We start from the raw sequence: 19,119 nt of genomic DNA on the forward strand, positions 1-19,119 counted from the left end.
TGGAACTCATGACAAATCTCCTGCTTTAGCCTCCTAAATACAGGAATTATATTAATTAGAATATTAATATAAATATTTAAAAAGAGGCTGAGGTAGGAAGATCAGAGTTGGAGGCCAGCCTAAGTTATGTAGACCTGTCTCAAAACCAAATGTGCATCTGATTTTGTGCTTTGCTAAGGGACAGATGTTTTAGCTAAGAATTGTTGTTTAGCACAGGACTAGGATTTTCCTAGTGGGCATTGTATGTATCCATGGAAAAATTACATAATTTGTGTTCTGCAAAAGTGACATAGCAAGGTATAGCTATAGAAATCTGAAACTAGAGAAATGGTAACTAAACTATGCACACAACCTTTTCTGGGTATGTGTGTTAGTGATTTCTGCTTTCTGGATATTTTGTTTTAACTAAATAAAGATAATGAGATGAACCTTTAAACATAGCATCCTGAATGCCTTCTGCATTTTTATGTCTAATTTGAACTTTATTTTTCAGAAACTAAATGGTGACAAAAAGTTAAAGACCATGATACCTTAGTTCAGTGTATTGCTAGGGGTTTTTTAGAGTCACAAGACTGTGGAATGAATCAGTAGTTGATCAGTCCCAAAAGACTGGGTGGCTCAGCTGGTCTTCTGTATATGCTGGAATGCCAAGGAAGTAGGCTTCAATGCCAGTGAAAGAGTGGATGTATTAGCAAGGTCCCCAGGGACAAGCAGGCAAGGAGCAAAAGCTACCTTCTATGTTCTTCTCTAGACGTCTAGCAGAAGCTATGGTCAATTTTAAAGGTATGTCTTTCTGCCCTAAAGTTTGAAATAAATGTGTGTGTCATCCCACCTCAAGATCTGGATCAAAGTCATGTGTCTTTCCATCCCTAATGTCTGCACTAGAAGTGGATTCACCCACCTTAAACCAGTCTCACATATGTGCCCTTTATTTCTGGATTGACCATTCCAGATATGGTCAAGTTGACAACTAGAAATAGTAATCACAGTCAGCTTCCAATTTTCATCCTTTTTTTTTTTGTGAACCTGAACTAATTGCCCTTTATTTTTTACAACTTCAAATCTTGTTTCTTAGCTTTTAAAGATCTGACAAGTTTCCCAACTTGAGACACTAGATACATCAAGTATTGTATAACACTAAATTGTTAAATTTTATTATGAAGTTGCTAAAACATGTGCAAGCATAAAACAGCCTAGCTGCCTTAAACAAAGTATTTACATAGTTATAAAATAAAATTAGGAATTAAATATCAACAAACTCCAAAGCTAAAAAAGGTGGATAGCCATGTATTTAATTTTTAATTTTTTTAAGATTATAATATAACATCATTTTCCTTTATCCTTCCTTCATATCCTTTCTCCCATATACTCTCCCCAAAACTCTTTTAGATTCATGAACTCTCTTTTTTATTTTCCTTTTCTTTTATTGGATATTTTCTTTATTTACATTTCAGATGTTGTTCCCTTTCCCGGTCTCCCATTCGCCCCTCCCCCTGCTTCTATGAGGGTGCTCCCCCATCCACCCAGCCATTCCCTTTCACCTCCCTGCCCTGGCATTCCCCTGCATTGGGGCATCGAGCCTTCACAGGACCAAGGGCCTCTCTCATTGATGACAAGGCCATCTGCTACATATATGGCTGGAGCCATAGATCACTCCATGTGTAGTCTTTGGTGGGTGTTTAGTCTCTGGGAGCTCTGTAGGGTCTGGTTGGTTGATATTATTGTTCTTTCTATGGGGTTGCAAACCCCTTCAGTTCCTTCAGTCATTTCTCTAACTCCTCTTGGTCTCTCTTTAATTGTAACATAACGTGTATGTGTTGAGGTAGGTGGATGTGTATTCTTAAATACATAAATATAATCTGCTCAGTCTGTATAATGTTACATTGCACCACCTAAGGCTCTGTGAATGCTGACTATATGCTATTGATAACCAATTGATTTGCTTTTCTCTGGGAAAGACTTATCTTCTCAGCATTCCTTAGTTGCCTGTTGTGTTTTTGTGTAAGGTTGAGACTCAAGGATTGTCCTTTTTCCATGTCGGTATGTCTGTTGGTGGTGTCCTTGCTCAGGTCATTTTCAGGCAGCCATGTTGGTGAGATTTTATGTGTATGGTGTCTGACATTTCTAGGAGATAGTCATACAGCCAACTCCCTGATCCTCTGCCCACCTACTCTTGCAATACTCACTAAGCCTTAGGTGGTGGAATGTTTTGTAGAAGTAGCCATCAGGACTGGATGCCTCAACTCTGTGTTTTAATTGATTGTTGTTTCTGTAATAGTCTCTACCTGTTGTAAGGACAAGTTCCTTTGATGAGGGGTCAGGAATCTATCTGTAGGTACAAGGACAAATATTTAGAAAATGGCTAAGTTATATAGGCTTAGTAAAATGACACTTGTAGATATTCCTCCAGGATCTGACTGCACTAACTTTTGGGTCAGTTGGCTACGGTTTTAGTATGAAGCATAATTTCCAGCACAATTAGAGAACATTTGGCTACCCACAAGGTCTGTGTGCCACATACATGCTCCATGTATGGTGGAGCAAAGCTAGGTGCAGCTGAGAGCTCACATCTTGTTCTGCAAGGAGGAGGCAGGAATAGTGACACATTGGGGAAGGGAAGAGGCTTTTGAAATCTCACAGCCTGCTTCTGGAATCAACTTAGATTTTTTTTGGTTTTTTTTTTTTTTTTTGGTTTTGTTTGTTTGTTTGTTTTGGTTTTGTTTTTTGTTCTGTTTTTAGAGAAGGCTTCTCTGAGTAACAGCCCAACTGTTGTGGAACTCACTTTGTAGACCAGGCTGGCATGGAGCTCAACAGATCTGCCTGCTTTTGCCTCCCAAGTGCTGGAATTGAAGGTGTGTAGCTACCTATGTGTAGCCAGCATGTATTTGTTATATTTTACAACTTATTTTTTTCTCCAGTTGAATATACCTATCTGTTAGCTTCACTTTGCTTAAGGGATTTTTATTAGCCTTAAAACAATGCATCTATCAATACTGGTTGGATCATAAATGTTAAAAACAGAATAGGTAAGAAATGTCATATAGTACCTGCTGCTTTGGGGATAATTGAGATGTGCCTGGCATCAAGAAGTGCCTGGTGCATTCAAGGTACCCTGCCTGTCCTGTACCATGGACAGCAGTGTAGGGCTCTGAAGAAACAAAGCCCTAAGCAAGCTACAGAGTATGTTAAATTTACAGCCAAGAGAATGAAGAAGAGGAAGAAGGAGGAGGAGAAAAGAAAGAAGAGGAGAAGAAGGAGAAGGAGAATAAAAGAAGAAAAGAAGAAGAAAAAACTCCAGAAACAGATTGCCAAGAGATGTCCTCCATGAAATTTTGTGTCTGGTCCAGTCAAGTATAAGAGTTAAAAAGTTGCCAGACCTAGGGCACGAGATGCCCAACTAGGACTGAAGAGATGGCTCAGCAGTTAACATAAAGAGCACCTTTTCAGAGGATGGGGTTCAATTCCAATACGCACATAGCTATCCACCATCCAGAATTCTTGGTTTTAGGGGACCTAACACCTTCTGCCTACCACAAGCACTGAATTCATGTGGTACACAGAAGTACATGCAGGCAAGATACTCATACATGTTAAATATTGAAAGAATCGACATTCATGACACTTCTGGGTCTTGGTTTTTTGAAACGGGGTTTCTCTGTGTGGTTCTGGTTGACCTCTGTAGACCAGGCTAACCTTGAACTCAGAGATCTCCATTGCACAGCTAACATTCTGAACACTTTCCCAACCTAGAGAAAACAAGGTGGAACAACCTGCTTGTGGCTGTATTTCTGTATTTTTTCCTTGCTTTTTTAGTTTTTTTTTTTTTTAATGACCTTTTTTTCCCTTTTGGTTTTTATTTTAAGTGCATTGATGTTTTGCTTGCCTGGACATGTCTGTTCAGTGTGTCTGATCCTCTGAAACTGTGATCAGCCATTGAGTGCTGGGATTTGAATCTGGGTCCTCTGGAAGAGTAGCCATTGCTCTCAACTACTGTGCTGTTTCTTCAGCTCTGTGTATCTTTATTAAACCAGATAATTTTTTGTTGTTAAGTCATATATTTGTGTATGTGAGTTGAAGGAACATTGGATCCCCTGGAGCTAGAGTTGCAGGCAGTTGGGAACTGTTGGGCCATCTCTCATGCCCCAAATGGAATTTTTTCCCCAAAGATAAACTTATATCTGCATTAAATGAAGAAAATATAATGATTTTCATATTTTAAGAGGTAATGCTTGCTTGCGTTTTATGCTCTTAGAGGTATTGAGTGCTGGGTGAAGTGGTACATAACTTTAATCTATCCCTCATGAAGAAGAGACAAGTGAATCTGAATTTGAGGCTTCTCTATATAGTTCCAGGACAGCTAAAGCAATCTAGTGATATTGTGTCTCAAAAAGGAGAAAAGGAGGCTTGTTCCTTTATCATTAAATAGGATTTCAACCTTTACTGTGTTCTTAGTTAAAGCATAGTAATCTCTGTTGTTGCCAAGATTGCCCAAGAAATCGTTGTACATTTTTGATACTTCATTTGTTAGGAAATTAAAGAATGAATTCTGTTAGTTGATATGTGTGCCTTGATTTTATAAAATTTGTAGTTATTGTTTTAATACTGTATCAACTTGCCCTGAGGCAAGCAGACATTTATGATTATGGTTTTTAAAGTTGAATAATACATTCTTTGAAAAATATAACTATATAATTTTATGTATAATTATATATATTCACATATATAATTATATGTATATGTTTGAGCTAGAAGGGCTTGCTACATTCTTTAATCCAGGAATATCTCTTTTATTCCTGAACTTGTGAGGAAGACAGATCTCTGTGAGTTAAAGGCCAGCCTGTTCTACAGTGAATTCCAGGACAGCAAGGGATATATAGAAACACTGATTACCTGAAAAATGAAATTTTTCTTGAGAAAAGTGGGCGAGCTGTGCACATATTCTGCTCTTCTCCTGCAGGAAGGTCTCTTTTAAGGCACTTTCTCTGTGTCCCCTGGAGTTGAGAGCTTCAATGAGCTGGTCTAGCTGTTCACAAGAACTGTAAAAGCACCACCGATTTGGCTTATGCACTGGTTTTGGCAGCAGCAGAGAATCATTGAATGGACCTTGGTCAAGACTGGAGGTAGATTCAGACATGAAGGACTCTTCAGTCTTAATAGACACCTGAGGATCGTGAAGCTGTGCGTTACTGTGAAATGATGAAGGCCTAGGCAACAACATGTCTTCAGTTAGACCTGAATAATCCTCTTCTATAAAGAGACCAGGAATAGAAGGGAAGATCCAGTACCGCCTGTACAAGCGGTCGCGCCCCAGGGGGAAGATGTTCGTGCAGGCAATGGCACTCTGGATCTTGTCTAGGAGCTCTTTCTCTTTTCGCTGATGCTCCTGTCTCAAAGCTTCTTCCACATCAGCAGTCAGAGGCTCCTGCTTTATACAGTAGTTCATCTCTTCTTGCTTTATACATTGTGTAACTGCAGTTTGTCCCACTTTCCCTGTGTTGAAATAAAAGGCATCATTACTGTTAATTTTTTCTTTGTTATTTTTATTATTGTTTGAGACAGGGTCCATTATGTAGTAAACTCGGGTATCCCGGAGCCCACAGAGATTCACCTGCCTTTGCTTAGCTCTTAAAGGTCTCTGGAGAGATTGCATACCCCCCTCCCCACCAGGAGACACTGATATGACAGGCACTGTGGAGATCTATAGTCCTAGCACTTGGGAGGTAGAGGCAGGAGGATTAGGGCTTCACGCCCATACTTGGCTATATAGCAAGTTCAACGTTCAAGGCCAGGCTATAGTATATGAAATCTTGTTTCAGATAAACTGGAACAGGGAAAGAAGCAGTGGAGGACATGAAAAGGAGCCATGAAAAAGAATATTGCCTCTCTTCCTTAGTGACTTGTGAATAAAGAACTTTCACACATATACTATGTCTGCTGTGGAATTACTTGTCTATAATCCCTTTATTTAGGAGGATTTCAAGTCTGAAGCCAGCCTCAGCTACAAAAAAAGGTCCAGGCAAGTCTGGGCTATGTAGTTAGGCCCTGCATACACAATACAATGCAAAACAAAACAATCCCATAAATATAGCAATGTTTTTCACAACATCATTTTGTAACAAAAATTGGTCTGTTTTTACAGCTCATCACTGTGTGGCAGATGTTTAAGATTCCACACAGATAGCCATGGGAGCATCTGCCTATAATCCCATCACTCAGAGGAAGGGAGGTGAGTCAGGTGTTCAAGGTTGACTTGACTAGAGCTGAATCAAGTCCTAGCCATGAAAAAGATACAGTCCTGTTGTGAGCTGACAGTTATACCTCTTCTGCTCCTTTTATGTAATCCTGGGTCATCTTCATCTTCAGTAACCACATCATGATACAGATCTTTCCGCTCTATTTCTTTGCTCTCAGTACTAGTATCAAAATCTTCCCTTCCTTCTTCCCTGAAAGGAAAAGGAATGAGCTAAAATCTCGAGAACGTGTAAATAAGAAGAGTGATCCTGGATACAGGTGAGGGAAAAGGCAGGGTTAAATAGCCTGAAGACTATTTAGAAAAAGAGTAGGAGGTTGTTACTTTTGACAATTTACCAATTATTATTAGGAATAATACTAAGCCAGGTGTAGTTACATGTACCTATAATAATACTTGGGAAGCAGAGGCAAGAAGATTTATGTTCCAGGCTATCTTGGTGTTTGAAAAGGATGGCAGAAATCAACCTTCCAATTTAACCCCACTCCTCTGTAAGGTTGAGAAGCACTATAAAACAGTGTGCCTATGCTGGTGCTACTCTAGAGGGAAGGAGTAAATGAACTATTTAGGTCAAAAATAACCCATTGAGCTGGGCATGGTAGCAAACACCTTTCATCTTGGCAAAGGTAGGGGGAAGTCTGAGTTTGAGGCGAGCATGATCTACAAGATGAGCTCCAGGACAGCTAGATCTACAGAAAAACCTAGTCTCAGGAACAGGGAGGACACACAACCCACTGAAAGTTTTCTAGGAAGTTACCATTTACAACATGAATTTTAAAGAAAAGTCATATTCCTAAAATTAGGCTAAAAAGTAACATGTGTATAACTGATTAATAAGAGTTTATACATAATTTTCACAGGCTTTTAAAATATAATCATAAAGAAAAAAGCACTTTAGAGTTTCAGGTGTCTAGCTTTTATTCTTAATCTTTATGTGTAATTGAGGTGATTTTTTTCCTATATTAAAATATCTTTGTATACAAGGTGAACAGATAAAGCCACATGGGGAGGGAAATTCAAACCATACCCTAGATTTGCAGCTGAATTTCTCTGCTCGTCCTCCTTCAGTTTTTCTTGTTTCTCTTTCATTTTCTGTTCTTGTTCCTTAAGTTTTTCTTCCTTTCTTCTGCGTATTCTAAAAGTCAACACAATGTTGCTCTGACTCACTATAGCAAAAGATGAAGAATTAATATACAAACATATTATTTATTTAGATATAAGGTCTACTTTGAGGTGCACATAGGCCTTAAACTCTAAGCAAGCCTCCTGCTTTAGCCTCCTGGAGTATTGTAATTATAGGGGTGTGTTATAAAGCTGGCTAAAACAGCATATTTCTTTAAAATTATTTTTGAAAAACATTTATTTATTACATGTGTATGAGTTTTGCCTGTATGTATGTGTGAGCCCCATGTGTGTTTCTAAGGATGTCAGAAGACATCACATCCCTTATAGCTGGAGTTTGGTTGTAAGCTGACATGTGAGTCTTGGTACTGAGCCACCTCTCCAGGCATCAAGTAGTCCATTTTAAAAGGCTGTGACCCGGCTGGAGAGATGGCTCAGCATTTAAGAGCAATGGCTGCTCTCCCAAAGGGTCTCAGCTCAATTCCCAGCAAACACTTGGTGACTCACAACCATCTGTAACAGGATTCAATGCCCTCTTCTGGTGTGTCTGAAGACAGCAACAATGTAGTTACATACATACATACATACATACATACATACATAAATCTTAAACAAAACTAAACGCACTGACCAAAACTTGGTCTGATAGAAGGGTAGAAATAAAGAAGGCAAAGATATGGTAAGAGATTAATAGTGGGTCAATCTAGGTAAGGGCACAAAATAGAATTATTTTTTTTCTGTATTTTGCACTTTCTATGGGTTAAACTGTATTATTTGTATGTAGTTCATAAATAATATAAAATAGATGTATCTGGAAATGAAGCACTCTTAGAGGTCGGCTTCTCTCTAGGTTACAAATGTAGACTGGGGAAGACTGAATAAAATGGTAGTTTGCAAACCAAGTAGTTTCCCTTTCTCTAAAAAGACTGTAATTATGGGTCCTTGCGAGGGCATAAGAACACAGAATATAGTCTTCCTTACTGTTAAGAAGAGGAATGAAGTCAGTCAGACAGACATTGTGGTCCATACTCCTGTGACCCTAGTTCTCAGGAAGGCTGAGGCTGGAAACTGCCGTGATTGAAGCCAGCCTCGGCTACACAGTGAAACTAAAAACAACTGGTGTGCAGATTAAGGGCAAAGCTGAGTGGCTGAGCATATGCTGAGAGAACAGAATGCAAGGTCCCATTTTTGATCTCTAGCATTACAACAGGAAGGGAGAAAGATAAATAGTTCTAGAAACAAATCAAGGACATCTTGAATGGAATATCATCCCATTTCTTTCTCTTCTGAATCCTCCTAAACTTTTGTAATCTCTAAGTAAGATCATGACGTATTTTTTTTCTTTTGTGTGTAAGTGTACACGTATGTATGTGTGTGCACACTCACATGCACCTGTGTTGGAGGCCAGACATCCATGTTGAGTGTCCTCAATCACTCTCTACCTTAAGTTCTGATGGTCTCTCACTGAATGTGGAGCTTGTCAGTTCAGTTAGACTAGCCCCAGCATCGCAGGCCTCCTTCCTCCACTTCCCGAGTGCTGGGATCACAGGCACTTGTTGCCTTGCCCAGCTTTTTAGTGGGTGCTGGTGACCAAAATCTGGTTCTCATGACTGCAGAGCAAGCACTTCACCCACAGAGTGATCTCCCCAGCACTATGGCCTTTTTATAACCACAAGAAAAATGAATGTATAAATAAAACTGTATAATATATAGAGTAATGAGATGTTCTGATGCATATTTACATTATTCAATATTCAAATCAGGCCAGAAATATCTCTTATACATTTGACATTTCTTTATTATTTTATGAATACATTAAAAATCTTTTATTCTGGCTTTTTAAAATGTATGTCACTACTATAGAGCCACTGTATTATGCAATAGCACACAATTATCTTCTTTTTCATTTTCTGTTTTTTAAAAGACAGGGTCTTACCTATAGACCAAGCTGGCCTTGAGCTCAGAGATCCACCTGCTTCTGCCTTCTGAGTACTAGGATTAAAGTCACGAACTACCATGTCCAGTTTCCCCCCCCCCCCCTTTTTTTTGAGTCAGGGTCTCATATTACCCGAACTGGGCCTTGAACTCTTGATTCTGCTGCCCCAACCTTTCAAATGGCAGGATTACAGATGTGTACCTCCATAGCTGGTTTCTTTTGTTGAACATTTTTTGGAAATACTTATTTTGTGTGCAGTGTTAAGAAGTTGGTTCTTCTTGCTCTATGTGGGATCCTGGGAGCAAACTCAGGTTGTCAGGTTACCCACCAAGTCATGTTGGTGGCCTCTGGATTCCTCTTTTTTTTTTGAGACAAAGTATGTGTACACTCTTGGTTGATTTCAAATGCACAGCTATCTGCCTCTGCTCCTGAGTGTGGAAATCAATGGTGTGAGTTCATCAAGCCTGGCTCTCCTTCTTTGTTTGTTTAGTGAGACCAGGTTTCTCTTGTGTAGCCCTGGCTGCCCTGGAAGTCAATCTGTAGAGTAGGCTGGCCTTGAAGTCACAGAGATCAACCTGCCTCTGCTTCCCAAGTACTGAGATGAAAGGTTTTATAAAGTATTCTTCTTAAAACAGGATACTTTTTATTTATTTAGAATGACATTTTCATGTTATAATAACTACAAATGAGATAACACGTCATAGCTTGCAAAGTTCTTACATATCCAGAGTCGGTTCACTGCTACAGCAGCAACATGAACGAGAGACAGCCAGAGCACACTGAGGGCACCGATCTCAAGTTTAACTGAATCTCTGATGCTCTGCGGAAGGACGGTGTTCTTCCCTGCCAGAGTCCATCCGTCTCTCTGCACAGGAACATTCATGTTTTCATAACTTGAGCATGGGGAATTAACATCGAAATAGGCTACTTGGATGTGAGCTGATATGCACAGGAGCCAGACTATACGTTATGATGACACAGAATAGCTAACAAACTCCCTGCTTCAGGTGGAACGAGGAGTATCGGAAGTGGCACTGTCCTCCCAACATGGCCTTTTCTCACTGTATTCCTAAAATCTAATTACAATTTCCCAAGGTATTAATTAATACCTAGAATCTGCTTAGTTGCTCTTACAGATAATACAGTCCGTGAGAACTTGTATCAATCTAATTTACTTACACCATGATTTTTAAAGAAACCAAAAAATCTCATTAAATGATAATATCCTAAGGGTCAATTTCGTTATATTTAGTTAATAACAGTCATGTTAACAAAACAATGTCGTGATATGAGTTTACCTTCTAAAATCAAAGGATCTTAGGAAGCTATGCCATGACCTCTTACCAAGTGGCAGAATACTGTGTATATGATATGCAGGATGCCGTGTCTTGATATTTGATATCAAGCACATTCAGGGAAGGAGTTCTTGGTTTGTCCAAGTTAGAATCTGCCTCTCTGTAACGTTCACTTTTTCTTTCTGCTTAAATGGTATCATTATCTTTAATGCTATATATTTACTGGATGAGCATTCAAGGGATACTAGAGTGTGCAAGTTTTCAAATATAGTCATTTACATCTAAGAATCTTATGGTACAAAAAAAAAAAAAAAAAAAAAAAAGTAACAAACCCTAAGAGCTCTGACTTGACTGCATTCCAAGGTAGAAGGGATTTCTCCAGAAACTGCAGGCTGCTTAGTGCTGTTTCCAGTGGGATCTTGCATAGTAAACAACCTTTTTGTCATCTGGTTTCATCTCTGCTCTCTGAAATGCTTTCTCTAGAGACTGAAGAGTGGATTTGGAGTTAAAACATTTGAATCTGAATCCTGTGCCACCAACTTATTATTCAGATGAGTTACTCCACTCTGAGCCTCAGCTGCCTTTATCTATAATGTGAAAAGAAACATCGCACATCAAAAGACTGAAGGGTGGAATTACATTAGAACATAAATTGAATATTCAGAACACTGCCTTAGGGGATTGGGAGGTTGGCCCAATGACCTGGGTTTGATCCCCATTTTGATGCATACTGGTTGTATTTTGATCTCTACATACACACCCACATACATTCATACATACACACACATATTAATAATTATAATAAAATTATTGTCAAAATTGTAACCAGTTGTAACCATCACTCAAGAAGTTCATTTGCATTTGAGGATCAGCAATGCTTATTAAGTTCATTTTCTAAAATCACACTTTAAAAGCGTCATCTGGAACTGAATAACTGCTCAGTGGTTAAGAGCATAGACGGTACTTACATGGATCCAAGCTCAGTTCCCACACCCAGCACCTCCTATCATTCCAGCTCCGAGCCTTGAACTTCCACCAGGGACTGAACTCAAATGCACATAATGCTCACATATCTCAAAGTAATTTAAAAATTTGCTAATTCCATGATTGAAATGAAAACATGCACAATTTGACCATTTTGATAAGGTAGTTTCATTTATATGTTTTCCTAAATGTTCTTATTCTGTCTCAAGTGTTTTCTTTATTCAGTTGTCTCAGATTCATAATTATTAATAACTTTCAGACTTCAAAAGAAAATTTTTAGCCAAGATGGATAAAATTAAATTTATTATCTACAGTAGTTGACACATAACCTCCGAAAAGATTAGCTAACAGAAAGGCAACTGATATATTATGAAGTGTATAAAAAGAGAAATCACTTAAAACAATTATTAGTACTTCTCTATTTCGTGTGCACAGGCCACACTGTACACGTGCATGTCAGAGGACAGCCTGTGGAAGTCTGTGTGTTCCCAGCTTGTGGGTCTTAGAGAGAGAACTCAGGGTGGAATGGTGACAGATCCTTTAACCTGAGTCATCTCTCTGGCCTTTGAATCACTTTAGTATTAGATGATATTTACTCTAAGAAACTAAATTTGTTGAAACTAGGCTTGGTAGCACAAAGCTGTGACTCCAGCTACTCCAGAGGATTTCCTGAACCCAGGAGTTTATGGCTGGCTTGAGACAATATAATCAAACTGTTGGGAAAAAAATGACACTGTGATGTTACCCCTAAAAGAGATTATTAGATTTAGAAAGTGTCTCAATATGTAGCTCAAGCTGGTCTGAAACCTTGAGCTCACAGAGATGTGCCTCTGCCTTCTGAGGGCTAGGATTTAAGGAAATGCACCATGGTACCCATGTAAAAAGATGTTAAAATACATTTAACTTATTTGTACATGCATGTGTACTGTGTGTACTGCTGTGGTAGAAGGGCATGCATGGGCTCCTTTGGTTCTGGCTGTTTCCTTACTCGAGTACTAAAACATGTTGAAGGTTTTTGTAATGTACTCTCAACTTTTCTGAAGGATTATGCTAAACTGCCCTGATAGATATGAGTAAGAATGTGGCTTTTAATCCTGCCTCTAATCCCAGCATTCTTCTTTCTACCCCCCAACCCCCTACTCGTGGGAGGCTAAGGCAGGATGGCCATGGATTCTAGAACAGCCTGGAATAAACAGCAAAGATCTAGCTGAAGACAACAAAAGAATATGTATTTCACCAAACAGCCTCAGCACTGGATGTAATCACAAAAACGAACTTGGTTGTTCTAATTCGAATTTATTCAATTACTAGTTTGACTGAACATCTTTTAACCTGTATAACTGCTATTTCAGGAGGTGTAGTAACAGTTCTTTGGAAACTGTAACCTTTTGGAAGAAGATTAAAGAAGTGTTAATTGACTGCCTAAGGACAGTTAAGATTTTCTCAAATGATACAGAAGGAGGCTGGAAGAGAGGAGAAGGAAGAGTTTCTCTACAGGGCAACATCAATCCTTTAGAAGTTCTGCTTACATTTAATTAAACACATGGGACATAAACAGGAGGGCTGAGAGTCTAAAAAGCAAACTGGGGGTGGGGTTGGGGGGCAGGTGAAATCAAAGGTCTGACAGGAATCACTTGCAGCCCTCCAGTGCAGGGTCCCTTGCCAGCACCCAAGCAAAGGTGGAAGAAGACCTGCCAACAAAGCCACCTCCACAAGTATGCTGCAGTGTGCACACTAGGGTGGTGCTCCTGTGAACACAAGTTAGCTTAAGAATTTAGGAGTCCCACTTGTCCTCTCTAGCACTGTTCTCTTCTTGTGACTTTAAGGAACTCATAGCGGCGACCTCCTTACACAGCAGCCATTAACTTCTCACAAGTTCTATAGTGCACCCCCCACCCCCATGACAGCTACAAACCCATTTCCTGCTTTAATCTCACTTTCACTCCCTTCCCTACACGTTTTAGATGGTTTCCTATTTCTCAATGTATCAGACTTTACTGTACACTTTTAAAGCCCTTAACACCAGAGTCTAACTGTCTTAATTTTTTCAATTTGAACTTAAATTAACAAATAATCATTTTACATTTTTTTCTGGATATATGTATAGTTCGCAGAAGAACCAAAATAGTCCAGTTAAAGATCTGCTTTTTAAATTAAAAAAAAAGAAGAAAAAAAAAAAAAGCTGGAGAGATGGCTTAGTAGTTAAGAGCACTGACTGCTCTTCCAGAGGTTCTGAGTTCAAATCTCAGCAACAACATGGTGGCTCACAACCATCTGTAATGAGATCTGATGCCCTCTTCTGGTGTGTCTGAAGACAGCAACAGTGTACTTATATAAAATAAAACAAACAAATAAATACATAAATCTGCTTTTTGCTGGGTGATGGTGGCCCATACCTTTAAATCTCAGCACTCAGTTGGCAGAGGCAGGTAACCTCTGTGAATTCAAGGCCAGCTTGGTCTACAAAGCATGTTCCAGCCAAGGCTACACAGGGAAACACTGTCTTGAAACTCCTGCTCCTTCACAATTTTGTATCCAACAACCAACATCTCCCCTCTTCACTCAATTCCCTCTGCTACATTTCTCCAAGTCTGGCAATTTCCTACTCACCCCGCGAGTGCTAGCCTTTGGATGTGCTTGAGCACCTGAGCTTCAGTTAGTAGCCCTCTTTGGGGATGCTGAGGAACTTTGTGGACAAAGGACTTAGCTGGCCAGGAGGGAGAGGACTGTAGGGAAGAACTAGAGGGATAAAGCCTCTTGGTTTAGCCCATGGCCTTGGCTTCCTGGTTGGTTGTAGAGATGTGTGTAAATAGTTCCCATAACTTCCCTTTGTCTCCCATAAGTTGCCTCTTGTGAATTTATCTGGGCCATAGAGACAAGAAAAGTAACTACAACAGTGAGATAATCCAGTATCTGTCGTGTGAGATCAACTTCTCATTTTATACTCTCATTATTCCCTAATATTTTTGCTCTAGATGCACCTCAGTTGTTTCCCATGTTCTTCCTAAGCACACAGCTCCTTTTGACTGTAAGACCTATATTACCCCCTCTTGTTCATCCAAGTCTCTACCTTTAATGCATATAGTGCACAATTAAGTACTAGGTTGATACTTATTATGTAGCCCTATCATTAAAGAGACTTCTGGTCCCAAACTAGATGAACACTTTCCTTTGCTCTCTTTAAATACAACTAAATGCCCTATAAACAACCTAACTGGCATCATAAAAGAACTCAGAAAACTGGAAATAAAGTGAAATGTTTAGTTACCACAGAATCTGAGGAAGTACACTCTGGTAAATGGCTTCAAAATCTTTAATATGGACTATATAGGGGACTAGAAGTCTGCAAACCAGACCCACTATAAAGCACACACAGAAAACAGAACAAAAGCATAAACTGATGGACCTTCTGCCCAGTAGCAGAAAAAAAACGGCAGGCTGGTTTTTGCATTCTCTCATCAGTGAAGGCAGCTTAGCAACACATGAGTAAACAGATAAGACAGGATCAGCCAGGAATCTTCAGAGATACCTCTACAACTACCCTCTTCTTACTTATGGAAGACTGGGGATGAGGAAAGAATGCCCATTCTTAGTGTTTTTACTCAGTGTAGTAAAGACAGCAGGACTAGCTGCATACACACACAGGAAGGACACATTCAATGCAGTTTGGGGAAAAAGGAAAAAAGAAGAGATTGGAGAAAGAAATCAAATAATGCATGCCCATGGCCTCACAGCAGATGACATGAAAATTCATCAAGCACTCCATTATTTTTTTCTTTGGATTTGAGTTTTGATTTTTTTCTAAGAGAAACAAAAGAATATAAAGTGGGGTTGAAGGGTCTGGGAGGAGTTAGTAGAAGGTAAAGAAAATGATCAAAATATATTGAAAGAAATTTTTAAAAATTAACATAAGATATCATGCTTATCCATTATCCATGGAGAAAGTTCTAAAGTGTCTACAGGAAAATCCTAAAACAGCCATTTCCACAAGGTCACAGGTTACAAAATAACAAAAAACAATCAACCATACCTTTATCTACAGAAACAGAAAGTAAAAGCACAATTCATGGGCTGGGGAGATGGCTCAAGGGTAAGAGCCCTTGAAGAGGATCTGCATTCATTCCCAGTACAACATGGTGGTTCACACCATCTGTCACTCCAGTTCCCGGTATCCAAACCCTCTACTAATGCAGGCACCAGGCATCTACATGGTGCACATACATAAACGTAAGCAAAATACCAATAAACATAGAGCAAATATATTTAAAAACAAAACAAAACCCTGCAACTGGGCTGGAGAGATGGTTCAGAGCTTAAGAACACTGTCTGGTCTTCCAGAGGACCCAGGATCAATTCCTAGCACCCACATGGTGGGTTATAACCACCTGTAATCCTCTTCTGGTCTCCCCAGACATCAGGCACATATGTGATACTGGAGACACAGATACAGGCAAAGCACCTCTGTAAAGTAACAACAACAACAATAACAACAACTATAATAATAGAACATCACATATTTTAAAAACCTACAATTTATAATACTCCCCCAAAGAAATATATTTAACAAATATATTTAACAAAGCATGTTGGACCTAATCTAATGAAAGAAATAAAAAAAAAAAAACCTTAACTAATTTTAGAAACCATGCAAATGAATTAGAACACGATGTACCAAATAATCATGCCACATTTTCTAACTAAAACACATAATACCTAAGAAATGGAGTCAATATCCACCAACAGATGAACAGATAAAGAAAATGTGGCACATACATGCAATGGAATTTTATTTACCCATAAAGAAAATGAAATCATGACATTTTTGCAGAAAAATGAGTCCAGAAGTAACTGTACTGGTAGACTGTTTGCATGGCATACGTGAAGTTCTGGGTTCTACCCTCAGCCCTGCATAAACCTAGCATGTGGAGAAAGCCTGAAAACTCAGCAGCTGGGAAGCAGAAACAGAGGCCCCAGAAGTTAAGGTCACCCTCAACTACTCGGGAATCCAAGGTTACTCGGGGCTATGTGAGATCTACTATGACAAACAAGCCAACAAACCACTATGTGTTGAATTTGTATGTTGAACATTATACGGAATTTGCTGCATAGTGTATTAATTTGGACAGGTAATCAAAATGTAAACATTGAAGCTGTGTGTTGTCATTTAGCAGAATAAACAGGTGTACTAACATATTCCTTTTTTGGTTGATAACACAAGCAGGACTTGCAGAGGATCTGAGTTTGCTCCTTAGCACTCACACCAGGAGGCTCACAACTGCCTGTATTTCTACCTCCAAAAGGTTCAACACCCTTTTCTAACCCCTGCAGCACATGCACACTGTGGTGTTCACTTACAGACACATAAATAAAACAAATCTTTAAAAAGCAAAAATTGGTACTAGTGAGATGGCTCTGCTTAAAGACCCCTGCTACCCAGCCTAACAATGTGAGTTTGATAGCAGGAATAGTAGTGTAGAAGGGGAGATCCAATTCCCCCACACAGTCCTGATACACACAAAATAAAATTCAAAAATAAAAGTAAAATTATACATTTAACTCAATGATACTGGAACTACTTTTTTTTTTTAACTAAATTAACATCTGGAAGAGACTTTAAATTCAATCTAATTTTGAGCAATGGAGGTTTGATGCTTCAAATCTGGGGACTTTAATTACAAATAATTCAGTAAGGGAAAGTTATTTTAGTAACTGTGTAAGTGCCAGAAAGGGGAACAGTACATTTGTGTGTTTTATGTATGCATACATGTGGGTGCCAAAGGAGAACCTGTGTCCTCCCTCAACTGCCTCCACATTGTTTTTGAGACAGGGTCTCTTACTGAGATCTGAAATCACCAAATTTGGCTATGCTGGCTGAGCAGGGACCCCCAGGGATAGATATGTCTGCCTCGCCCAAGCTGGGATTACATGTGCTGTGCACCACTGTCTGGCTTTTTATAATGATACACTTAAGGTTTAGGATATAACCCAGGCAGCAGAGGATCACACATGCAACCCTAGAGGTATGGAGGATAAGAGAAATAGGAGTGGAACTCTGGTCCTCATGGTTGTGTACTGAGCTCTTTGCTGTTGGGAGCACTCACAGTCAGGACTAAAGAAACCAGTAATGCTTAACACAAAGTTGTCTTTCTAAGGCAAAAGATGTACAACACATTTTCTGCCCAGATGGCTGGGACTGGAGGCTGTTAACAGCCTAGGTCATCAGCTTTCAACCTGCGGATCATGACCCTGTAGGGGTTGAATGACCCTTTCATAGGGGTCACATATCAGATATTTACATTATGATTCTTACCTAGTAAAATTATAGTTGTGAAGCAGGAAAAGAAATAATTTTATGGATGGGGGTCACCACAACATAAAAAACTGTATTAGAGGGTGGTAGCATTAGAAAGTTCAGAACTACTGACCTAGGTGATCCTAACTCTTATCTGTAGGGCCAGGACTAAGCTCCCACAAGCAGGACCAGATGACCTACCTCTGTGCTATCAGTATGACCAAGACCATACTGATCCTCCCTTAGGCCCTTAAGATAGTACATACAGCCCATCACTAGAACCCATCTTTATGGAAGAAGTGACAATTACTTTGAAAAGAGTTTCCATATAATCATACTCTGCCGGCTCTGGTGTTTGCAGAGGCCCCTTACACTTTACTATTGCCCCAGCCTACAATACACTTTATGTTGTGAGCCTGAACATTTAACCCATAAGCCATCTATATATATATTTGGCCTTGAGGATAACTTCACAGCCTAAAACCTCTCTTGTACAGAGCTTTTCCAAGTAGCATCTGCCTGTACCAGTAACTGAACAAAGAGGTTCTAGATACTTGTCCAAAGTCAGCACCGGAATCACAAACCACCTAAAGTTGGTTCTTAGGCATCCCGTCCTAAAATGCACTCCGATGACTAGGTGCGGGGTGTTCAGAGATCAAGAGCTGCCTAGCGACCCGGTATCTAGCCTCGCCCCTCCCTGGTACTCAAAAGACTAAATCTCGCCGGGCTCTAGCCATGATTGCTTACTGGTAGTCCTCATCCAGTGGAGCAGTGCAGGGACATCTGCGGGAGCCGTAGTTCCGAGCAGCTGAAGCACAGCTCTCCGAGCGGACCGAAAGTCCATGGTGAAGGAAGCTAACAAGACAGGAGCAGATTCTCACTGAGCACGCGCAGCCACACGCGCTTCCGCCGCGACCCCGCCCTCTGTGGATCCTCCAATCACGAATGCCGAAAGGCTAAGCTCCGCCCCCTATGGGAATCCCGCCTCTCAAGGTTGCAGAAGCCCTAAGCCTCGCCCCCTCCAGGAGTTTTCCACTTTCTCGTCCAGTCGCTTTTCTTTAAGTCCTGACTTTTCCTCGAGATTACGCCCGGTGAGGGCCTGTTTCGCTATTAGCTTCCCGCTGCAGTGACGGCCAAGTAAAACACTAAGGTCAAAGGTCAGCGGAAGCAAAGAAACTCCTCTTTAACCCTTAACAATAGGGAGCCCGAGAAACGGTGCTTCGTGCCCCGGAAGCGGAAG

At 39.9% G+C, this 19,119-nt stretch overlaps 1 protein-coding gene across 2 annotated transcripts; it reads right to left on the reverse strand.

The window, feature by feature from the left end:
• Nucleotides 1-1,500: 1,500 nt before the first annotated feature.
• LOC308431882 (bromodomain adjacent to zinc finger domain protein 1A-like) lies at nucleotides 1,501-18,733 on the reverse strand. Of its 2 annotated transcripts, none has more exons than XM_080931502.1 (4): nucleotides 18,627-18,733; nucleotides 7,278-7,416; nucleotides 6,319-6,443; nucleotides 1,501-5,490 (listed from the first exon to the last, which is right to left on the reverse strand). In XM_080931502.1, exons 1-4 carry the CDS (start codon nucleotides 18,721-18,723, stop codon nucleotides 4,826-4,828), a joined length of 1,026 nt encoding a protein of 341 aa, XP_080787628.1. In that variant the 5' UTR covers nucleotides 18,724-18,733; the 3' UTR covers nucleotides 1,501-4,825. The 2 variants fall into 2 exon arrangements, with proteins under 2 accessions (XP_080787628.1, XP_080787629.1); XM_080931503.1 differs by lacking the exon at nucleotides 18,627-18,733 and adding an exon at nucleotides 10,936-11,060 and having other exon boundaries at nucleotides 7,278-7,385.
• Nucleotides 18,734-19,119: the final 386 nt, after the last annotated feature.

The sequence above is a fragment of the Micromys minutus genome, assembly GCF_963924665.1.
Source record: "Micromys minutus genome assembly, chromosome: 1".
NCBI lineage: Eukaryota > Metazoa > Chordata > Mammalia > Rodentia > Muridae > Micromys > Micromys minutus.

Bases quoted from the DNA above. Each gene is read 5' to 3' on its own strand.
- LOC308431882 (XM_080931502.1), bottom strand. From the start codon at position 18,723: ATGGACTTTCGGTCCGCTCGGAGAGCTGTGCTTCAGCTGCTCGGAACT. The intron at 6,444-7,277 runs GTATGGTTTGAA...TTTTCCTTTCAG, and splicing joins AATTCAGCTGCAAATCTAGG to GGAAGAAGGAAGGGAAGATT. The intron at 5,491-6,318 runs GTATAACTGTCA...ATTTCAACACAG, and splicing joins ACATAAAAGGAGCAGAAGAG to GGAAAGTGGGACAAACTGCA.